This window comes from Pan paniscus, chromosome 13 (assembly GCF_029289425.2).
Source record: "Pan paniscus chromosome 13, NHGRI_mPanPan1-v2.0_pri, whole genome shotgun sequence".
Taxonomy (NCBI): domain Eukaryota; kingdom Metazoa; phylum Chordata; class Mammalia; order Primates; family Hominidae; genus Pan; species Pan paniscus.
This window is the reverse complement of record NC_073262.2, coordinates 129,941,821-129,962,323: the sequence shown is the minus strand read 5'-3', so window position 1 is coordinate 129,962,323 and position 20,503 is coordinate 129,941,821. Positions and strand designations below refer to the sequence as shown.

The window sequence follows — 20,503 nt, the reverse complement described above, 5'->3', positions numbered from 1 at the left end:
AAAAGTTAGCCGGGCATGGTGGCATGTGCCTGCAGTCTCAGCTACTTGGGAGACTGGGGCAGGAGAATTGCTTGAACCCGGGAGGTGGAGGTTGCAGTGAACTCAGATCACGCCACTGCACTCCAGGCTGGAAGTCACAGTGAGACTCCGTCTCAAAAGAAAAAAACAAAACAACCAAAAAAACACCAGCCAATTGTCAGAACTAAAATTTAAATAAAAACTTACTTGGCATAACTATATCATTATTAAAAGTAAGTTCAAAATCAAGTACCTCTTTGAGTTTTCATAGGAATAATGTTTCCCAACCTGTGAATTTAACCTCTTCGGTGAGGTATCACTCTTCCAAAAAATAGGGTAAAACAATAAAGAGAAAACATTTTCACTAAAACACAAATATATTAATTTCTCTTGCAATTTTAAATACAGAGGAAATTTTAATATATTGCCACTATCTATTGCAACTGAATAGTTCCTGGAAGCATAATAATAGAACTAGAATAAGAGGAAAACTGTTGGCTATCGGTGTAGTTTCTTCTGCTGCTTAAGAAGTGTATTAGCTATTGAATACTTGTATTATATACCAAAACGTTGTGCTCCATGAGTGAGTCATTCTCATAACTTATTTTGTCACATGGAAAGGGTGGGTTTAATAATAGCAAAAAAGTGCTTCCAAGCATCGTTTTCATCTATAGGATTATAAAATAAATGACTAACCACACTTATGCTCCATTCTCCTTCAGAAACAAGATAGAAGAAGAAAAGACAGTGTGCTGAAATTAAAAAAAAAAAAAATTGGGATCACTGAACCAGGTGAAGTTGAATCTGTTGAGAACTATTATACCATCCAAAGCAAAATAAACAAAAAAGGATGCTTCGTCCTTATGTGCATATTATATTCCATGTTCCTTTCACCAACACATGCAAAATCATATACAACTTACTTAGCTGGTCTAGTTATTTTTTTCCTTAATAAAGCATATAATGACAGTTTGAGAAATCCTGAAACAGAGGTACTAAAAAGCCAAACAGGAAGATAATTAGGATAGCATACGTCAATTACCTGGTGAATAAATTAGTATTAACATAATCCTTCAAAATCAAAACAACTACTTGTCAAAAGCAGAGCAGATAAAATCTTACGTGTACTCCGGTGCAGAAATCGGTGCCTGGAACCTTGAAATTTTATTTCTTGGGGCAGAATCTGATCTGTGCCACCTTAAATAATAATTATGCTTCTTTTACATATTCAGCTTTTATAACACAAAGAAAAAGCTAGATCTGATTTTACTGTTTAGAATTCACTTTTGCGCTAATAGCTGACCACAATCTTATTGCCTCTTCGAAGTAATTAAGAAAACAAAGGCTAGTGCTCCTGCTCTCATACCCGTTCGCACTTTTATTCTTAAAGCCATGGAATAAAATTAAGTGGAGACAGGCAAAGTTTCATGCACTATGACGCACAACAATTTCATGTTACAAAGAAAACACTAAAGTAGGTAAAGATAGTAAGAGTTTAATAATTATTTTAATAGAGGTATTATATCAATTGTTTTTTCCTCACTACGTTAACAACACTGAATAATATGTTCATTATACAAAATTCTAAAGTTAGTAAGATGTAGATTCTTAAAGATGAATTGTAAATTATAAAATTAACAACAGTAGGAAAAGAAAGGGCAAAGTTACATTATTAACAAAATACATATATAACATGGTAATATACTTTACAACCATAATGAAAAATATGGTTAAGCAATGTTAAGTGTTTCACTGTGAAAATGTATAAAGATTCATTACTTTTACTATCAAAAATGAGATTTTCAGTTTTACTAAAAATTTAGAAAATGTCATTAAAGCAACTTAAAGAAAAAAAAAGAAAGTCAAGTATTAGTTAACATTGTAAATCTTTTCTGTTATGAGGAACTTATGTTATTGAGTAAATGCAAAAACATCTATATCATCTACTCTAAATTATACTTCACTGGACTGGTATTCGTACATAATAAAGGGGTTTCCTTTCTCTTCAGCTGAATGCAGCTATCAATAATATATACTTCGGGAGAAAAAATAAGTGTGGTGCTATATTACAATAATCTTGTTTTTATTAATATAAAATGTCAAAGTAGCTAAGAACCTAAATAGTAAGCCACATCTTTATAAAGTGGAAAAGCTGACTAGAAATCTTTGTTGCCTTAGGATAATGTTACAAAAAGAAAATAATTAAAGCTCTTGAGTGTATGTTTAATCACTCTAAAGCAGATCAAGAAGCCACCTTAGCCATAAATGATACAGCCTCTTTACCGTTTGTGTAATACATTTGGAAATAGTCTAGAAAAAATGGATTTCATGGGCCTGCTGACATCACTGCTAACCAGATACCTTTAGGGAAAACACAATCAAAAAATTTTATATTACTAATGGTTGAATCTTGCATAAGCATTCCCTGAAGGAGATATATATTCATTTTAACCTGCTCTCTTCCTACACAGCCTTTCAGAATAATTTTAACTACCTTAGGAGATATTTCAATATTCTATAAGAAATCAGAGCAGTTTTAGTTCTCCTTTCACCTAACACAAGAGAATGGAATTTCAGTAAGGCAAGCAAATAATTTATATAGAAATTAGAACTTCCTTGTTCTTTCAAAGCAAGGATTTGAAAAAAAAAAAACCTCTCTCTACCTTTAATATCAATGACCCTAACCCCAACAAAACCCCTTCTGTACCCCTATACTCTTTAGAGAGGTCCAAACTAGAGATTAATATGCTGTAATATAAATCACTGTATTGTCCTCTAGTTATTTTGCAAATAAAATTAAACGCTTTGCTTCTATCTAGATTTGCTAGCTCTCAGAAGAGATGTATCATCTCCTGATTCTTTCAGTTTCCACAGACGCTTACATGATACTTGCCATCACATGTGGTTCATGAGTTCACGAAAATTGGCCAAAACATTAATGAGGAAGAAATATTAATTTATATTTAAAAAGCCACTACTGACAATGACTTTCTGATTAAAATTCTGACCAGTTTTCGAAGAACATTTTGTTTGTAAAAATCCATTAATTTTAATAAAAAAGTAAAAAAGCACTGACATTAATAATCTTGTGGTAGCTTTAAGATCAGAATTTGATAATACAACCAAATGAAAAAGAAAGGTTTAAACAAATAGTCTTTTAAACAACATACTTGTATGTTTTGAAAATGAAAAGGACCCAAAAATTCAATGAATCGTAAGGGAGAAAGCTAAAAAATACTTTTGGAAAGAAAAAAATTCTACTTGTCTTGCTACACTGTTCAACATAGCTCATTAGAAGCAAAGCTGGAAAGGACCAGTTCACCATCTTATGACAACTTAATTAGCAAATCATACTACATAGGAAAGGATAAGGTGACTGAAAAATTCTCAGGACCAACAAAATGGCTAGATTTTAAGATTACAAAAAGTATTACAAAAATATAAAATTGATGTAAAACAAATTTTTAAAACTACATGAAGTAATTATTTAGAAAAACATGGGTACAGAAAATATCCTGAGAAAACTTACAAACGAGATAAAATGCTAGTGCTTCTACTCACAGAGAATCATTTCTGACCAGCTGTCCATTTTGGCGAACAGCATTTTCACTCATAGACCGCTCTCTTTTTAGTCTGCCAACTGCTCGGATCTGTTAAGGCACAAAGAGAGGGAAGGAAATAGAAATATTCTTAGTAGGCTAGTAGCTGCTTAGCATCAAAAGAACCTCGATACAAGGCTACTCAAAAAACTTACAACAAACTAAGAAAAGGCAACCAAGAATTGCTGCCAGGCAGTGTATTACTGACAGACTTGCTTTAAAAACAAAACAAGACACACACACACACACACACCCTACTTACTATAATGCAGATAAACAGGAACGTCTATTTACTTTAAGAACACTACTCTAGTTTCTTTTTAAGTATCAATTTTACTTGGTACAATTATTATTTGTTTAATCTTATGCTATATACTTATTTATAAGAATAATTTATAAAAGTGTTTACAGGCACATACAGGAAATGGAGAGCATCTGTATTATAAATAAACGTTTCTGGCTTCTACGGTTGTAACAAATTAAGATTTGGTTGAATATTTGAAAACTAGACTAAAAATGTATCTAGCTTAATGGTTTTGGCATTCCAGAATGGCTGCAATCTCTAATCCCACATGCTCTTCTTATGAAATGTATCTTTGACCTTCTTCATTAAGAGACAGGATCTGTTTCTTTCCCCTGAAATTCAGAGGGCTGGTGACTCCTATAGAAATGATGCAAAGTGACTTCTGAGGCTAGGTCATAACAGTACAGCTTCTGCCTTTCTTTCCCCAGGTTGTTCATATTTGGAAGAATGGCACCATGACACAAGGAAGGCCAAGTAGCCACACAGTGAGGCCATGTGTAAGTGCACCTGCCAACAACCCTAATGGAGGTCCCAGACAACAGCTAGTACCAAGTGACATGTGAGTGAGCAAACCTTCAGATAACTGCAGATCCAGCTGTTGAGTTATCCTTTGCCTTTGAGACTTCCTAGCTTAGGCCCCAGACACTGAAGAACAGAAACAAGCTTTTCCCTTCACGGCAACTGCGAATACCTAATCCACAAAATGCTTGAGCAAAACATAGGCTTGTTTGTTTTAAGCCACTAAGTTTAAGATGATTTGTTACACAGAAATGGATAACTAGAACGGTGATAATCATTAACTTTTCTGCTTATTTGAAAATACCTTTTTTTTTTTTTTGAGATAGGATCTTGCTCTGTCACCTAGGCTGGAGTGCAGTGGCATGCTCATGGCTCGTTGCAGCCTCAGCCTCCTGGGCTCAAGTGATCCTTCCATTTTAGCCTCTGAAGTAGCTGGGACTATAGGCACACACCACCGCACCTGGCTAATTTTTGTATTTTGTAGAGATGGGGGTTTTGCCATGTTGCCCAGGCTGGTCTCGAACTCCTGAGCTCAAGTGTTCTGCCCACCTTGGCCTCCCAAAGTGTTGGGATTACAGGTGTGAGCCACTGTGCCCAACAAAAATACTTAAAAAAACAAAACAAACAAAAAACCCCCCACTAACATAGCCATGGCAACATTATGGTTTTGTTTTTTTTTGTCTTTTTTTTGAGACAGAGTCTTGTTCTGTCGCCCAGGCTGCAATGCAGTGGCACAATCTCGGCTTGACTCACTGCAAACTCTGCCTCCCGGGTTCAAGCAATTCTCCTGCCTCAGCATCCTGAGTAGCTGGGATTACAGGTGTGTGCCACCACACCTTGCTCATTTTTGTATTTTCAGTGGAGACGGTGTTTCACCATGTTGGCCAGGCTGGTCTTGAACTCCTGATCTCATGATTTGGCTGCCTCAGCCTCCCAAAGTGCTGAGATTACGGGCGTGAGCCACTGCGCCCGGCCGACATTATGGTTTTTAAAAAATTAAACTTTATAGTAAAAAACAAATAGTGTGTGAATTAAGGACTTGAAAATTAAGATTTTCAAAATATCAATCAATATTTATTGATGTTTTTGGTTGGGCACGGTGGCTCACACCTGTAATCCCAGGTGGATGTTTTCCTCCTTTTTCTTTTTTTTTTTTTTTGAGACAGAGTGTCACTCTGTTCCCCCAGGCTGGAGTGCAATGGTGCTATTTCAGCTCACTGCAACCTACACCTCCTGGGTTCAAGCAATTCTCATGCCTCACCCTCCCGAGTAGCTGGGATTACAGGTGCATGCCATCTCGCCCAGATAATTTTTGTTATTTTTAGTAGAGATAGGGTTTCACCATGTTGGCCAGGCTGGTCTTGAACTCCTAACCTCAAGTGATCCACCCACCTTGGCCTCCCAAAGTACTGGAATTACAGGTGTGAGCCACCATGCCCGGCCTGGATGTTTGTTTTGTTTCAATCTGAGATTTTTTTTTTTTCCAGATAGGGTCTCATTGTGTTGCCCAGGATGGAGTGCAGTGGCACAATCTTGGCTTACTGCAATCTCTGCCTCCCGGGTTCAAGAGATTTTCATGCCTTAGCCTCCTGAGTAGCTGAGATTACAGGTACACACCATGACCAGCTAATTTTTGTATTTTTTGGTAGAGATGGGGTTTCACCATGTTGGCCAGGCTTGGTGATCTCTTGACCTCAAGAGATCCACCCACTTCGGCCTCCCAAAGTGCTGGGATTACAATTGTGAGCCACTGTGCCTGGCCTCAATGCAAAATTTTAAAATGTCTTTCAGAATTATCCTTCAGTGATTATGCACTTACTTTTATTCATCCCTGAGGCTGAGAAATAGTTTCCTAAGTTCAAGCAGCTTCCTGGAAGTTGGGTCATAGTGTCTAGTGCTACATAGTTATATAACATGTAGCACTAGGCACTTTGCATGCCTGCATACAATTCTCCTTTAATATGCTTACACCCCAAGTTAAATTTGATTGTTCATAAATTCCTGGGCAAGTAAATGTCCTCTAGGTTTTTTGATGGCTGATTCTCTCAATCTGTTCAAAGCCCACCTCTTCTTCAGGAATCTACTCAGAGCCTTCGTATTTTTCCTCTATACTCATCCCCATTTTCTGTGGGACTTTTATGCAGAAGGGGGAAAGGTACAAATTATCAATGTAGACTGAACAGTTGGGATAAATATCTTCCCTCCCCAACATGTTCACTGTCCAAAATTTAAAATCACAAATCATGGGGAGAACAGCTAAGCCAGTGACTGCGGGTTTTGGGAAGGACACATAGCCCAATTTGTCAGCAGTGACGAGACCATGCTTGTGCTAAGAGGGCCATAAAACTGTAGCTGTACAAAGAACGCAAGTGTACATCTCCGAATTTTCCATGCATGAATGTGTATACATATATACAATTCAGCTTTTCCTCTTCTCTCCAGACTTTTGCTCCATTCTGCTCATTGCAGTCCTAGCTCCTCTTTCCAGAAGTGATGAGGAAGGAAAAAGAGCTCAAGAAACCATCACCAAAGTGTGATCAGACCCATATTCATGAAGTTCTTGATTTTGTAAGCTTCCACAGGACCCTTTTAAATATTCACTGAGTCCCTGGGAGCCCTTCTGCATTTGTTTTAGGATATGTCATATAGCTATGGTTTTTTGCTTCACATCCTTAGCGTTGTCATATCAATTGAACTGGGCACCAATAACCATCTGCTACTTCTTTACGGTAGAATTACAGGTCTAGGGCCTTCTGCTAGACATTCATGGCTTTTGTGTCATCCTTCAGATTCTAAGGCTGCTGCTTTCTAAGTATAATCTGTGTTAAGGGTGGATCTAGCTAGATATTTCTTCTACTCCTCCAGCTCTGGCTGTACACTTTGGACATAACCACTGTAGAATTTGGCATCCTGTGGAGGATGCCATTTGATGGCTTCTGTATAAAGCTGGCATGGCTTGGAGATAGTTCCATTTCTGAAACCACTCAATGCCTTTACTCTTCTCTTCCAAAATCAGGTCAGATTTTATATATGCCAACTGATTTTGCTCTTTCCAGATTAATTCCTAACTATTGACGATTCTTGTGTATATCTGGGGTTCAGTGCTCTTCCAAAGATTTATTATAGAAATGAATAGTATTCTCGTATTTCTCCTCTTTGAAGTAAGAGATGCCAACTTGGGCAAAAGCATTTACTCTCTATCTTTAGACCAGTCTGTTTTTTCTTCCAACTTCAATGGACTTCTCACAAAGCTCTTAGGGTTTATTGTAGCTGATTTTTTCAAAGCATATCACGGCTTGATTGATAGGATATAACGGCAGAGTCCACAACTTTGACTTAGTCACACTGTTCAAGGCTGTGTCAAATCTTCTTACAGGCAGCATTTTCCAACTCTTTCTTTACAGTTCTTCTTTCTTGTTCTCTGGAAGATCCTTCCCCACTGGCTCCAGTTCGGATTCCTTTTTGAGAAGAGCTGGTAATGTCAGTGTTACAGCTTCTTTCTCCTCATTCACACTGCTCAGTCTACTGTAGGAACACTGAAAACTGTCATGACTTGGGCATTTTGTATTTCATGCCCAGATCACATGGTTTATTGAACAGTTGCTTTGTTAGTTCCCAGCAGACAGAATCACCAAGCAATGGTCTTATCTTAGAGCTGATTTCCAAATATTGGTGGAGATTAGGCATATTGAAAGTGTTTGTCAACTTCCTCTCTTCCAGCCAAGCCTCAGATTTTTAAACTGTCTTTGAGCTAAGGGATTATTTATGTTATGTTTTAAGCCCTCCTCAAGGGCTCACCTGGATTCTTTAAGCCAGTTTAAGAACTCAAGTACAATTGCTTTCTACAAATTTATCCCTTGCATCAATCAGGCTTTCAGACAACAATTTTATAGGCTTCCTCATAAGCCTTCTCCTTTCTTGAGATAGGTCAGTGGTTTTCAGTAGGGGGTGATCTTGCCCTGTAGAGAACATTTGGCAATGTCTGGAGGTATTTTCTTTTTTATTTTAAAACACACATAACATACACAATTTTAACCATGTTGAAGTGTACAATTCAGCGGCATTTAGTACACTCACAACGTTGTGTAATCATTACCACTATCTAATTCCGGAATATTTTCATCAGCCCAAAAGGAAACCCCATACTGATTAAGCAGTCACTCTCAAGTCCCCTCTCCTCTAACCCCCTGGCAACCACTGCTCTGTATCCTGTCTTCATTCATTTGGCCACTCTGGATATTTCATGTAAGTAGAAAAATGCAATATATGGCCTTTGCTGTCTGGCTTCTTAAACTTTACATGTTTTCAAGGTTCATCCATGTTGTGGCATGTATCAGTACCTTTTTTTTTTTTTTGAGAGACAGAGTCTGGCTCTGTTGCCCAGACAGGAGTACAGTGGCACAATCTCGGTTCACTGCTACCTCCACCTCCTGGGGTTCAAGTGATTCTCCTGCCTCCCCCTCCAGAGTAGCTGGGATTACAGGCGTCCACACCACCATTCCCGGCTAATTTTTGTATTTTTAGTAGAGACAGGGTCTCACCATGTTGGCCAGGCTGGTCTTGAACTCCTGACCTCAAGTGATCTGCCCGCCTCAGCCTCCCAAAGTGCTGGGATTGCAGGCATGAGCCACCGCACCCAGCCAGTACCTCATTTTTTTATGGCTGAATAAGAGTTACTATATGGCTAGATGATGTTTTGCTTATCCATTCATCAGCTGATGGATATTTTACTTGCTTCCACCTTTTTGCTATTACAGACATTTTTGGATATCATGACTTGGAAGATGGTAATGGCATCTTGTAGACAGAGATCACAAATGTCGCAAACATTCTACAGTGCAAAAAGGTGGCTCTCACCACAACAAGGAATTTTCCAGTCCAAAATGCCAATAGTGCTGAGGTAGAGCACTATTGCTCTACCTCATTCTAGCATCCACTGCAGAATGATTACTACAGAGCAAATGTTCTGGGGATCTCACTTTATCGATTCTGAGTTAACACCTGAATGAATCATCAATGTTATCAGCACTCAGGGCCTTATTGCTTCTCTATTTCAGTCGATTTCTAGAAGCTACTAGAACCCTGGCTCCCTTACCCCTTCCTCCCTTGCTCACTGCAGTTGAGTGCTTCTTGAAGGCTACTGGACCCTTCTATAAGCTTGTATAAACTTGAAGTCCAAACCATCATCTTTGCTTTCAATAGGCAGCTGGTATTAATCTCAGAAACTCATCTTTCATTTCAGGATCTGGCTCCTGCCACAGGATTTTAAGTCTCTCCTAACAATAACATTTATATATATTGAGCTTTTAACACGAATTAGAACATGCATGATTACATTTAATTCTCATAATAATCTCATGCACTTGGCATTATTCTTATCTTTATTTCAGAGATAAGCCCTAGAACTGTTAAATAACTTGCCCAAAGTTACGTGGTTAGTAAATGGCAAAGTAGGTCTTCAAAATTAGTTCTAATTCTCACACAAACTTTTTTACCCCAGTGTTATACACTCTGAACATCTATCACATTTGACTAAATATCACAATTAATGCAGGAATGAACCCCGTAGAGTCTTAAAGCCTGGGTCTACTGAGGGAAATCCCAGCAAACTTTCTTCACTCACTCTTAAAATAATCACTCAGGGAATTGCTTGGGTTGCTTTCAATTAGGAGAAGCAGAAAGACCAACAGAAAAACCCAAAGAATACAATAAGGAGCATTTCTTTCCTGGCAAAATCGTCACTGTAAGACAATTATTTTCACAGGTATAATTCCCAAGGAACTTTGGGGAGTTAGAAAGCTGGACCTTAAACTGGGAGCACACTGGATACTTTTGTTTTATGTAACCATCTTGGTAACTTTCATTATTTTCTGCTATTAAAGAATTTTATATCTTCTGCGTGCGTTGATGTCTTTCCCTCACTCATATCATTGTCCTGCTGAAACCAGACAGACAGCAAACTTTTTGAATGCCGGAACTATGTCTCATTAATTCCTATACTGTATATAGAATCTCAGAGATAAAAGTTAAAAAATGTTTGTTAAATAATACAATTCTGCAAGTATCTTAGTGCCTTTCTGTCATGTAAAGGCTCAGATTTAGTGCTTTTCACCAAACAAATACCTAGAATATCCAAACTAACTGTGAGCATATTACCTCAATTATGTCAGCAGAAACTTACAATCTAAGAACCTAATCCTAGAAAATTGCATTGCCCTAGACAGTATGGGTGCTTTACCCTCTTTGGAAAGGATTACATGCAAAATGAAACCAGACACAAGCAGTACCATTATTAATAAAAACATATGTTTGCACATTGTCTTATACTAGCTTCATGACAACATGTTAGAAGTTCAGAAGCTATATGAAAAAGATGTAACTCCAGCAATCATCTCGGCAAAGAAGCTTCAAAGGTTAGCTGTAAGTCAATGACAAAGGCAGGATTCGAACTCTGTTACTAACACCTTGTTAGTCTACACTGCTACATTTAGGTCAACTGGCATATTAACGTGATGCAGTATAGTAGCTAACTCAGTAGAAACTTTTAATCAAGTAGCGAGAATGGGTAGTGTCAAGAGAAAAAGGGCTTTCTTTGCCCTGTTTGCTAGACTGATTTTATAACAAAGTGATACATTTACTTCTTATTGCTAAACTTCCCAACATTTTCTTATTATTTAACAAGTAACACCTACCCATAAAGGCTCTTTCTTCAAACCACAGGAACTTAATAATACTTTCCATAAAATTTACATTTTCCTAAAACATAACATTCAAATTTTAAAAATAGCATAATAACTTATTTGGCACGTTTGTAAATGAGAATTATTAGTAATGTTCCATATGGAAAGCTTTCATGACATATTGCTAAAGATATGATAAAGCCTCTTCACTCTTCTCTTTTACCTTTGTCTACATTATTTCAAATTCCGGTGATATTAAAGTTCTACTTACTTCTTCATTTTGAGGGGTTGTAGGAGGTCTTTCTAAATCCAGAAAATCTAGTGGTCTTTCACTCAGCGTAAGTACACGAGGTGGTGTTTTCAGTGCCAGGGGTTTAAAGGGAGTTGACTGAATAAGGTCAAGATCTGCTGGTCTTGAAAATGAAACATCTTCATTATTTCCTAGGAGTTTTCAAGAAAAGAGACAAGAGAAAAGTGGGAGGTTTTTTAAAAAGACAGTGATTTTTGTTAAAACATATTTACCTTCTTCTGCTTTTGAATTATACCTCCCAATAAGCATTAGTTTCTTTCAAAATATGCTTCCAGTGTATTGACATTTCACTAACATTTATCACTGTCATACAGAAATAAGAAATTATGCAATGCACAATATATAACCAAAAAACTGGTATCTAGAATATTTAAAACTCTTACAACACCCAATTTTTTAAACTGACAAAACATTTGAATAGATACTTCACAATGAATATACATAAATGGACAAAAAGCACATGAGCAATGTTCAAAATTATTAATAATCAGGGAAATAGAATTAACATCGCAAGATGGCACTACATGCCCACTCAAACAGCTAAAATTAAAAAGGCTGACAATACAAAATGTTGGCAAGGATGTGGAGCAACTGTAACTCATTCATCACTGATGGAATGCAACATAGTACAAGAATTTGGAAAACAGTTTAGCAGTTTTTCAAAGTTGAAAATAACTTGTATATAATCCAGCAATTTCACTCCTAAAGATATGAAAACATATGTCCTCACAAAGACTTGAACCTGAATATTCAGTGGCTTTAATCCTAACAGCTTCAAACAAAAAGCAATCAATGAATGAAGATGAAGGAAAAACAAATTATGGTGTATCCAAACTGAAATATTACTCAGCAGTAAAATTGAATGAACAACTGATATATGCAACAACAGAAGAATCTCAAAAACATTACACTGAACAAAAGAAGACAGATAAGAGTATATACTCTATGATTCCATTTACATGAAACTCTAGGAAAGACAAATCTAGTCTGGCTATAGAAAGGAGATCATGGTTGCCTAGAGTTGAGGGGTAGGGACTGAGTGAGAAAGAGGCACAAATGAACCTTGCAGAGTAACAAAAATGGTCTCTATTTGGACTATGGTGGTGGTTATATGGGTGTTCACTTTTGTCAAAACTTATCAAGTACACACTTAAAAATGTACACATTTTACGTGTGTAAAACCTCAATAATTAGTTGAATTACTAAAAAATACTGTTTACAATTCAGACTATAATAATGAATAGAAATTTCAGAAGTATAAAGTCACATCTTCCAACTCCTTTTCTACATAACGTTTAGAAAAACTCAAAAGTTTTCATAGAAACATATAAAACAAAGATTTAACAGGCAACCTTCTAAGTAAAGGTGAAATACCTGCTACAACAATCCTCTCCGGAACTTGCATTACCACACTAGCATTTGGAACTCCTTCTTGGAATCCTTGTTCCAGGTCAGCGTTTGGCGGTGCTACTTTTAACTTTTCTGGGACCCTCATTCGCTGACTAATGCCTTCAGTATATTCCATTTCGTACTGAATTCGACTAATTTCTGCCATCTCAGCAGCAGTGGGAGAAGGAAATGCTGCCCCGTTCACCCTGTGGGAGAAAAATTTAAAGACAGGGCTGACTTAAAATGTCAGTCTCCTCTACGCAGTGAAGTTAGAAGACAATACCTTATAGAAAGAGCGAAAGGAAACTTCTCATTTGCAAGTACTGAACACATACAAAGCAAAAATAAAAGATGAAAGAAAATGTCTTCCTCAACAAAATGCTTTCTTAATTATCAGCTGAAATTGTACCTTGAGGATATTGCTTAGGAGCAAATTTTTAAAATTATTATAGAATTACAACACAAATGTGTACATACACATACACACACACACTCTCTCTGCGTAAATAAATATGCATGCTGCTTGTAACTAAAAAAATGCCTGCAATAAAATTTAAATTTCCTCATCAATTTGAGGGAAAGCTGCTTGGACTTTAAAAATATAAAACTAAAAATTACTGTCATGCATGAAAAAATAAAACCTTTAAATGACAAATGCATAACATTAACTCTGAATTTACTAAAAAAGAAGATGCAACTCCCTGAAAATCACATCATACAAACTAAAACTTCTCCTAATGACTGAGATGCAATGAATACCAAATTTAGAATTTGTAATAATAAATCCTCATGTTTGTATTCATTTTTGGAGGGACTGAAAGTTTTACACTATTAATCTGTATTTAATATCATATTTACATGTGTTCTTTTTTTAATGCAGTAGAAAGAATGTTGCCACCAATATAAAAGCTGATAAAAATGTAAAAGAGCATGGTTAGCCTACGGCAGTAAGCTTTAAAGCCATTGTCTCTCAAATCTATAATACCAGCTCAACTGAATAAAATTTCACTGACCTTCCTAGTGATGTGTCACTGCTTGTTCCTTTACTCATTTAAATACAGTAAATACACGTCTATAATAGCTATTAAAATACTGCTACCCTGCAGTTCAGTTTACTTTACACAACAATTCCCCTACACATTTGAACTTTTTTTGGAGGTGTACATAACAACACGGACATTGCTTTTCCAGCTGTAAAAAAGAAAGAATAAAAATCAGTATTTCAACAATTCATTTCATAAGAAACTATGAATAAAAGTAAAATATCTACGTAAAATGACTTTTGGATTTGAACGTGGCTTAGGGCTTGATTTGAGAAACCAATTGTCAAATCTATCCTAAGAAGAATTTTTCTATACCTCAAAAATCATAAAGACAGTTGTAAGCACAGTCACTATCTTACGATTTTGCAAACAGGATACAGAGAAGCTGTATCAAATGTATATACAAATGTGAAGTCAGATTCGAAGAAAACAATACTGTCATAAAACTCCTCTAATCATTATACTCCAAAGGGGAAAAATCCTTTTTTAAGACTAAGCCCAAATGAATAAATCATGAAGGGAATACAAAGGGTAAAAAGTAAATGTAACTGAGGCAGCCTACATATTTGATGTGTAATGGTTTCTTTAAATAAAAATAAACTTCAAAATTTAGGGTAAACTTCAAATGGAAATTACACTAAATTTTCAGCAAAGACACTACATATAAATTAAGGGCATAAAAAGTTAAAGACAGTATACATGACTTTACTATGGCTAAGGTCTTTCCTAAACTCCATGCTGGAGATATAGCCCCACCCTAAGCCCCCGCCTCACTGCGATGCCTAGGAGAGCTCTTAGAGGTTGCTCAGGACGCTCAGCCCCAGCAACTGATTTGACTATGACTGCTAACTCACATCTTTTATTCTTTATCAAAAAATCTCTGGGGACATAGATCTTTAAGGATTTGGCATGCAGACGATTTAAAGACTAAGAAAGTAAGCCAAAAGGGACCATTTTTACTCACAAATGTGTACCAACTACTGCTTGCTATTTGGCACTATCTGCTTCTGTGCTTCATATTAAATCCTTTAACTTGCTTCAAAGTGCATGTGCTGGATTGAGAGCCACTTTTGTCCCTGGGGAAGAAAAACAGGGGCTAATTGAGAAACTAGATGAAACCACTACTAGGGATTCACTACTGGAAATTCTCCAAATAGTAACAGTCACAAAGATGCACAACCTGACATCAAGAGACCAGTAAGAGAATAAAGAAAGAAAAATATTAAGCTTACCACCAATCTTAGTTCCACAGATGGGGTCCTACGACTATTCATTAGTTAAGGCAATATAAAAGACTAGCTCTGTCATTGTTTCTGATTTGTATTTAGAAAAATGTGGCAGATGAAAAATATGTAAGCTTAAATGAATCTAATACTTATGTATACATGTGCATATAGGTACACATATATGTTAAAGAGGAACAAATGAATTGGTTAATTTTTTTGTTGTTGTTGTTGTTGTCACCCAGGCTAGATTGCAATGGAGCTTCCTGAATAGCTGGGACTACAGGCATATGCCACCATACCCAGCTAATTTTTGTATTTTTTGCAGAGACAGGGTCTTACTATGTTGTTCAGGCTGATCTCAAACTCCTAGGCTGAAGAAATCCTCCGCCCTTCGTCTCCCAAAGTGCTGGGATTACAGGTGTGAGCCACCGTGCCCGGCCTGTTTAAATTTTCATTCACTTACAATGTTAAAATTTTGAACTAGTAATGCATGTACTCGGTACAAAGTACGCAAGCTATACAGAGAAAAGGAAGTGTCCCACTTCCAATCCTATCCTTAACCACTCAGGTTCCCACAAGCAACCTTTATAATCAATTTTTGTGCATTATTCTAGATGAGATGCTCTTCTAATACTTGTGTGTATCTCAAGCATAGCAAAAGCTCATATTCAGAACTAACACTGAAAAGAGCTACCTCAAAAAGATTATAGTCTTTGGCCATTATAAATTGAAGTTTTATAATAATAAACGAGAAGCAAGTGGCTAGAACCTCAGTATCTCCTTGAAATATGCTTTCTCTGCATTCCATTCATTGCATTTCAGTCTTATGAACTTTCTAGTAATACATCTCATAGGTCTCACTAGTATATTCCATTCTATAGCAACATCTTTTCTTACGAGAATATCTGAGTTTGTAAAAAACTAGTGACTTAGAAAATAAAGGTGGATGCTGAAATGCCAACTTCTGGAAAAAGCCAAATTCTCCTGTAGCTGAACTACTTAAATTTAAAAAGTAACTGGAACTTTTCTACTAAGATTTAACACTGTACTATCCCAATTATTGGGTTTTCTGCTTAAAACCAATCAAAATCTGATTTTTTTCCTCCCTCGTTAGACTGTGGCATTTCTGATAATATCTTTTGGCAATAAATAAACTTCTCATTTGGTGTTGATATGTTAGTTCCAGAAGTTTTGTAACTTAGAATCCAGTAGGCAACCAGTACGTGATTCTGTTACATAACAAACGAGGCAAAATCTCTCTTAGAATCACAGATGATTTCAGATTTCTACTTTCTAAGCCCAGTGGTTCCCAAACACCAGTAACTAACTTGCCAACTTCATGGGGTTTTTTTTCCCCATATTCACAGAGTACAATAACTTTTTGCTACAGTTAATTTTTTTAACTCGACTTTTTAAAATCAAAAAAGTATTGTAAAAGAAAATTTTGTATCACTACCTTAAACCATGGCTGTACATATATAAATACAGATTGCAAAAACATCCTATTACAAAAAAATCCTCATCCACATACCGCCTAGAGTCAAGTCACATGCCACTAGCGGAAAGCGTACCAATTTTGGGACACAATGATTCCAGCCCAACTTTCTCATTTTCTGTATTAGAACACTGGAACCCAGAAAGCCTCGGAAGTCACCGAAACAACTTGAGTCAAACTGACTGTGGTTGCAAATGTTTACGTACTTTTCAAAAACAAACATACAAACAAACAAAAACAAACCAAAAAAAACCCCTCCAGTTCTTTATCACCTACTGTGTGGACCTAGTTCACATAGATGGGCCACTCTGCACACCCTGTTTCAGTTCTCTTTCAAAGAAACTATATTTAAAAAGTCACTGCAAACTTTTAAAACTATGTATTAATGAACTTTAAAATAAGGTTATGAACCCACAGAAAAGTTTCAATACCAGAAGAGAGGAGAGCGAAGAGTAAACTTTGCAATTCTGAAAGGAGGCAGCTCTATCAGACAGGAAGGGAGAGAACACAATTTCCTTTAGGAAAGAATGGAAAAACCAATATACAAGCCTTTGAAACCAAAAGATAGCAGGTCCCCCAAGCAATTTAATTGCATGGGAAAAGACTACTAAATATAACTAAATCGTCCTAATTTTCCTAAGGGTTTTTCTTTTGGGATCTCATTAGCCAAAGGAATTGAGGCAGAAAAAATGTTTTTCACGCAGGGAGAGAAAACATTTGTGATCATTTTAAGTCTCTCGGTGGATGAGAGGCCTGAATACAAATGGTTCTATATTTGGGCAGAAGGGACAGAAACCTTTTTTTTTTCCCCCCTTTAATGTTCTCCAATGAAAACATGTCACTTTTGAAAGGGTGCTCTTCCCTCGAGAATGCCCTTTGCTTCTAACTTTGTGGGAGGTAGACAGGGGTGTTCTTTTACGATAGTAATAATAGCACACGTCCTGCAGAGGAAGGTCAGAAGCTCGGCGGAACAGGAACCGCAGCTTTCCTCCGGCTTCCCAGCTCCTGGAAGGAAACCCGAGAGCAACTGCCTGCAGCCACATCTGCGAGCAGGGATGCTCACAGACGGACAGGGTGGCCCGCAGCCACCCGCGATGCCACAGCCTGGGCTTCCAACAAGGCCCTTCTTTTCCAAAATGTACTTGCCACAAAACAACACAAAAACCTCCTTTTAAACAAGGCAGGTTTAAGGTCATCCTGTAAGGTGTCAGGGCCTTGGCAGGGAAGGATGAGCGAAGACCTGCAAAGCCCGGCGTTCACGCTCACGGGACTCCCGCTGCTTCCCAAACCCCTATTTTCCAGACGGAAAAGTCCGGGTTAATCCACAAAAGGAGACGCCGAACCACACACGGTGAAGAGGTTCGCCCAAAAACACCTGCAGAAGGCGCTCCTCTCCCTCGCTCTCCTCGGGGACTCAAGGTCCCGGGTAGGAGGAAAGACCAGGGTTGAAGGCAAGAGGCCCGGGGACGGGACTCGGGTCAGGGAGACACTACCGGGGGGGCCGGGGCCACCGCGGGTCCCTGTTGGCCGGAGGGTCTCGGCGGCGGCGATAGGCCTGGCAGCCAGCTCGGGCGGCAGGTCGCGGGTCGGGAAGACGTCAGCACTCACCCCTGGGCCCACAGGAGGGTCCCGGCGAGGACCCCCGCCCTCTGGCTCCCAGGGCGCTCGAGTGGGCGCTCTCAGAGGCGGTTGGCTGAGAGCACGGAGGCGCCCAGGAACAGCACCGACGTAGCGGCCCGCAGAGGGCCAGGGCAGAAGCGCGAAAGGCGCGGGCTGGCCCCTTCTGGGAGCCGTAGCGGAAGAGTGTTCGTGGTCATGTGACGCGGAAAAGGGCGGACGCGTGGCCCACGCACTGGAACGGCTCCACGGTAAGCGATGCGCAGACATCTTTGTTGTGGGCGAAACGAGGTGACCGCAGGTGACTCCTCTTGCGGTTAAGTTTAATTCACACTTCGGCTTTATTAGATTTTGTAATCTTTAAGAACTTGGTGTTTGCAAGGTAAACCTTTGGTAGCCAATTAAAACAACTTTTTCAGGACCATCTGCATGAAAATTTCTATGCTGTGAGGCTTAGGAATCCTCATATGTAAATCAGCTCCGCCAGTGATTCCATGAGTTCCAATTTGATACTTCTTAAGCCCTCGGTTGATCAGACCTTGTCTTCCATGAGAATTCCGGGAGAGGGGAAGTTAAGTTTCACGGTAGTTGGCGGCATCGTTTAGCTTTGGGAGAGCACTCTCTGCTTCTGAACACCCAACCACAGACTCTCCCCCCAGGAAGCCCTTGGTTAGAGCGGGGGAAAAATGGTACAGTGCTTGTCAGTATGGGAATGTACTGAGGCCAAATAATGTGATATTTTATATGCCTTGGTTTTCACAAACACCTAAAGGTGTACACATGACTTATGTACTCCCCTACGATCTAATTGATATTCTAGAGATGTTACCATTCTTCAAAATGATTTGGGAAGCCCTCTGAATTGCGTTCTTGGGCTTCTTAACACTGGTGTAGGGAAAGTGAAAATATTTCCTCTCCCCTCTTGGGGTCTTGGCTGGGCCTAAGAATTAAACTGATGAGGAAAAGAGTCAAACTCTAAAATATTTGAAGAGATTTATTCTGAGCCAAATGTGAGTGACCATGGCCCGTGACAGAGCCCTCAGGAGGTCCTGAGAACATGTGTCCAAGGTGGTTGGGGCGCAGCTTGGTTTTATGTATTTTAGGGAGGCATGAGACATCAATCAAATAAATTTAAGAAATACATTGGTTTGGTTCAGAAAGGTGGGACAACTCAAAGCAGGGGCTTCCAAGGCTGTAGGTAAATTTAAACATTTTCTGGTTGACAGTTGAAGACCTGGGACCCATAGAAAGGAAATGTTGAGGTTAAAATAAAAGATTGTGGAGACCAAGGTTCTTTTGAAGTCTTATAGTGGCTGCCCTTAGAGACAATGGATGACAAATGTTTCCTATTCAGATCTTTAAAAGGTGCTAGATTCTTACGTAATCTCTTTAGGATTGGGAGGACCTGGAAGAAAATGATCTAGCTATGTTAATAGAAATTCTATGTAGATGCAGATTTTCCCCCAACAAAGGACAGCTTTGCAGAGCCGTTTCAAGATATGTCAAAAACTAAAAAAAATGTTTTGCGGTAAAATATTTTGATTTTGTTTCTTGTCTTGTTATGCCAGTGTCAGATTGGAAAGTAAGTCACAATATATAGGGTTAAATAAAACCCATCTGATGAGAATTTATGGATTGTAGGGCATGAATCCCTAGACCCCTTAGATAGGAATTTGAGCAAGATTTAAAAAAAAAAATCAGAGCTTAGTCTCCACTGACGTAAAATAGAGACATAAAACATAACAGGAGGAAACCATACAAATTTTATTTAGTAATTTTTACATTTACATTGGAGCCTTCCCTAGAAAAATGGAGACCCAAATTAACAGTTGGACCCTAAGTGCTTTTGAGTCTCCATTTTTCTAGGGAAGGCTAAAAATAGTAAATTGTGAAAATGTGAGAAAACAAACAGATTTGGGTTAGTGCAGTTAATGCAGAAGTGACTAAGAAGATAAAGGTTGTTGTAACAAAGTGAAAATAAAAATCGGTAAGTTTGTGCAGATACAGCTCAGCTTTGACTCCATGTCTCTGGTGTTGAGAACATCTCCCTTCCTCCTTATACAGGGAGGGCACCTTTCATACGGAAGTTTTATCTCCTGCTTTCAGGAAGGAAAAAGGAAAGCCACAGTGCTCTTTTTGCATTTGTTTTTTTTTTTTTTTTAAGTGCCTTTGACTCGAAAATAATCTTTATGCCAAAGTGCCATATTTTGGGTTGGCATATCCTACTGTTGACAGAGCAGAAGCACTGCCATTTTAAAGTGCCCCTTGATCAAAAACCACCTAAATCCAACCCAGAGGGTATC

General features: G+C 38.2%; 1 protein-coding gene and 1 long non-coding RNA gene across 13 annotated transcripts in view; one reads left to right on the top strand and one right to left on the bottom strand.

The window, feature by feature from the left end:
• Positions 1-18,331, bottom strand: part of MFF (mitochondrial fission factor) — a 32,235-nt gene extending 13,904 nt beyond the window's left edge. For 4 of the 10 annotated variants that reach the window (XM_008975279.4, XM_008975284.4, XM_008975291.4 and 1 more), the window contains exons 1-6: positions 18,192-18,330; positions 14,827-14,938; positions 13,833-14,010; positions 12,805-13,025; positions 11,392-11,561; positions 3,580-3,668 (exon numbers count right to left, since the gene is read on the bottom strand). In XM_008975279.4, the coding sequence (XP_008973527.1) occupies positions 3,580-3,668; positions 11,392-11,561; positions 12,805-13,025; positions 13,833-13,870 (518 nt within the window). In that variant the 5' untranslated portion in view covers positions 13,871-14,010; positions 14,827-14,938; positions 18,192-18,330. Of the gene's footprint in view, positions 1-1,140; positions 1,216-3,579; positions 3,669-11,391; positions 11,562-12,804; positions 13,026-13,832; positions 14,011-14,826; positions 14,939-18,191 lie in introns of all 10 variants that reach the window. The other 6 variants (XM_008975278.4, XM_003821832.4, XM_008975287.4 and 3 more) reach the window with 4 other exon arrangements.
• Positions 18,314-20,503, top strand: part of LOC117979478 (uncharacterized) — an 89,868-nt gene continuing 87,678 nt past the window's right edge. For all 3 annotated transcript variants that reach the window (XR_008624601.2, XR_008624602.1, XR_004670340.2), the window contains exon 1: positions 18,314-18,451. This is a non-coding gene — a long non-coding RNA (uncharacterized LOC117979478). The remainder of the gene's footprint in view (positions 18,452-20,503) is intronic.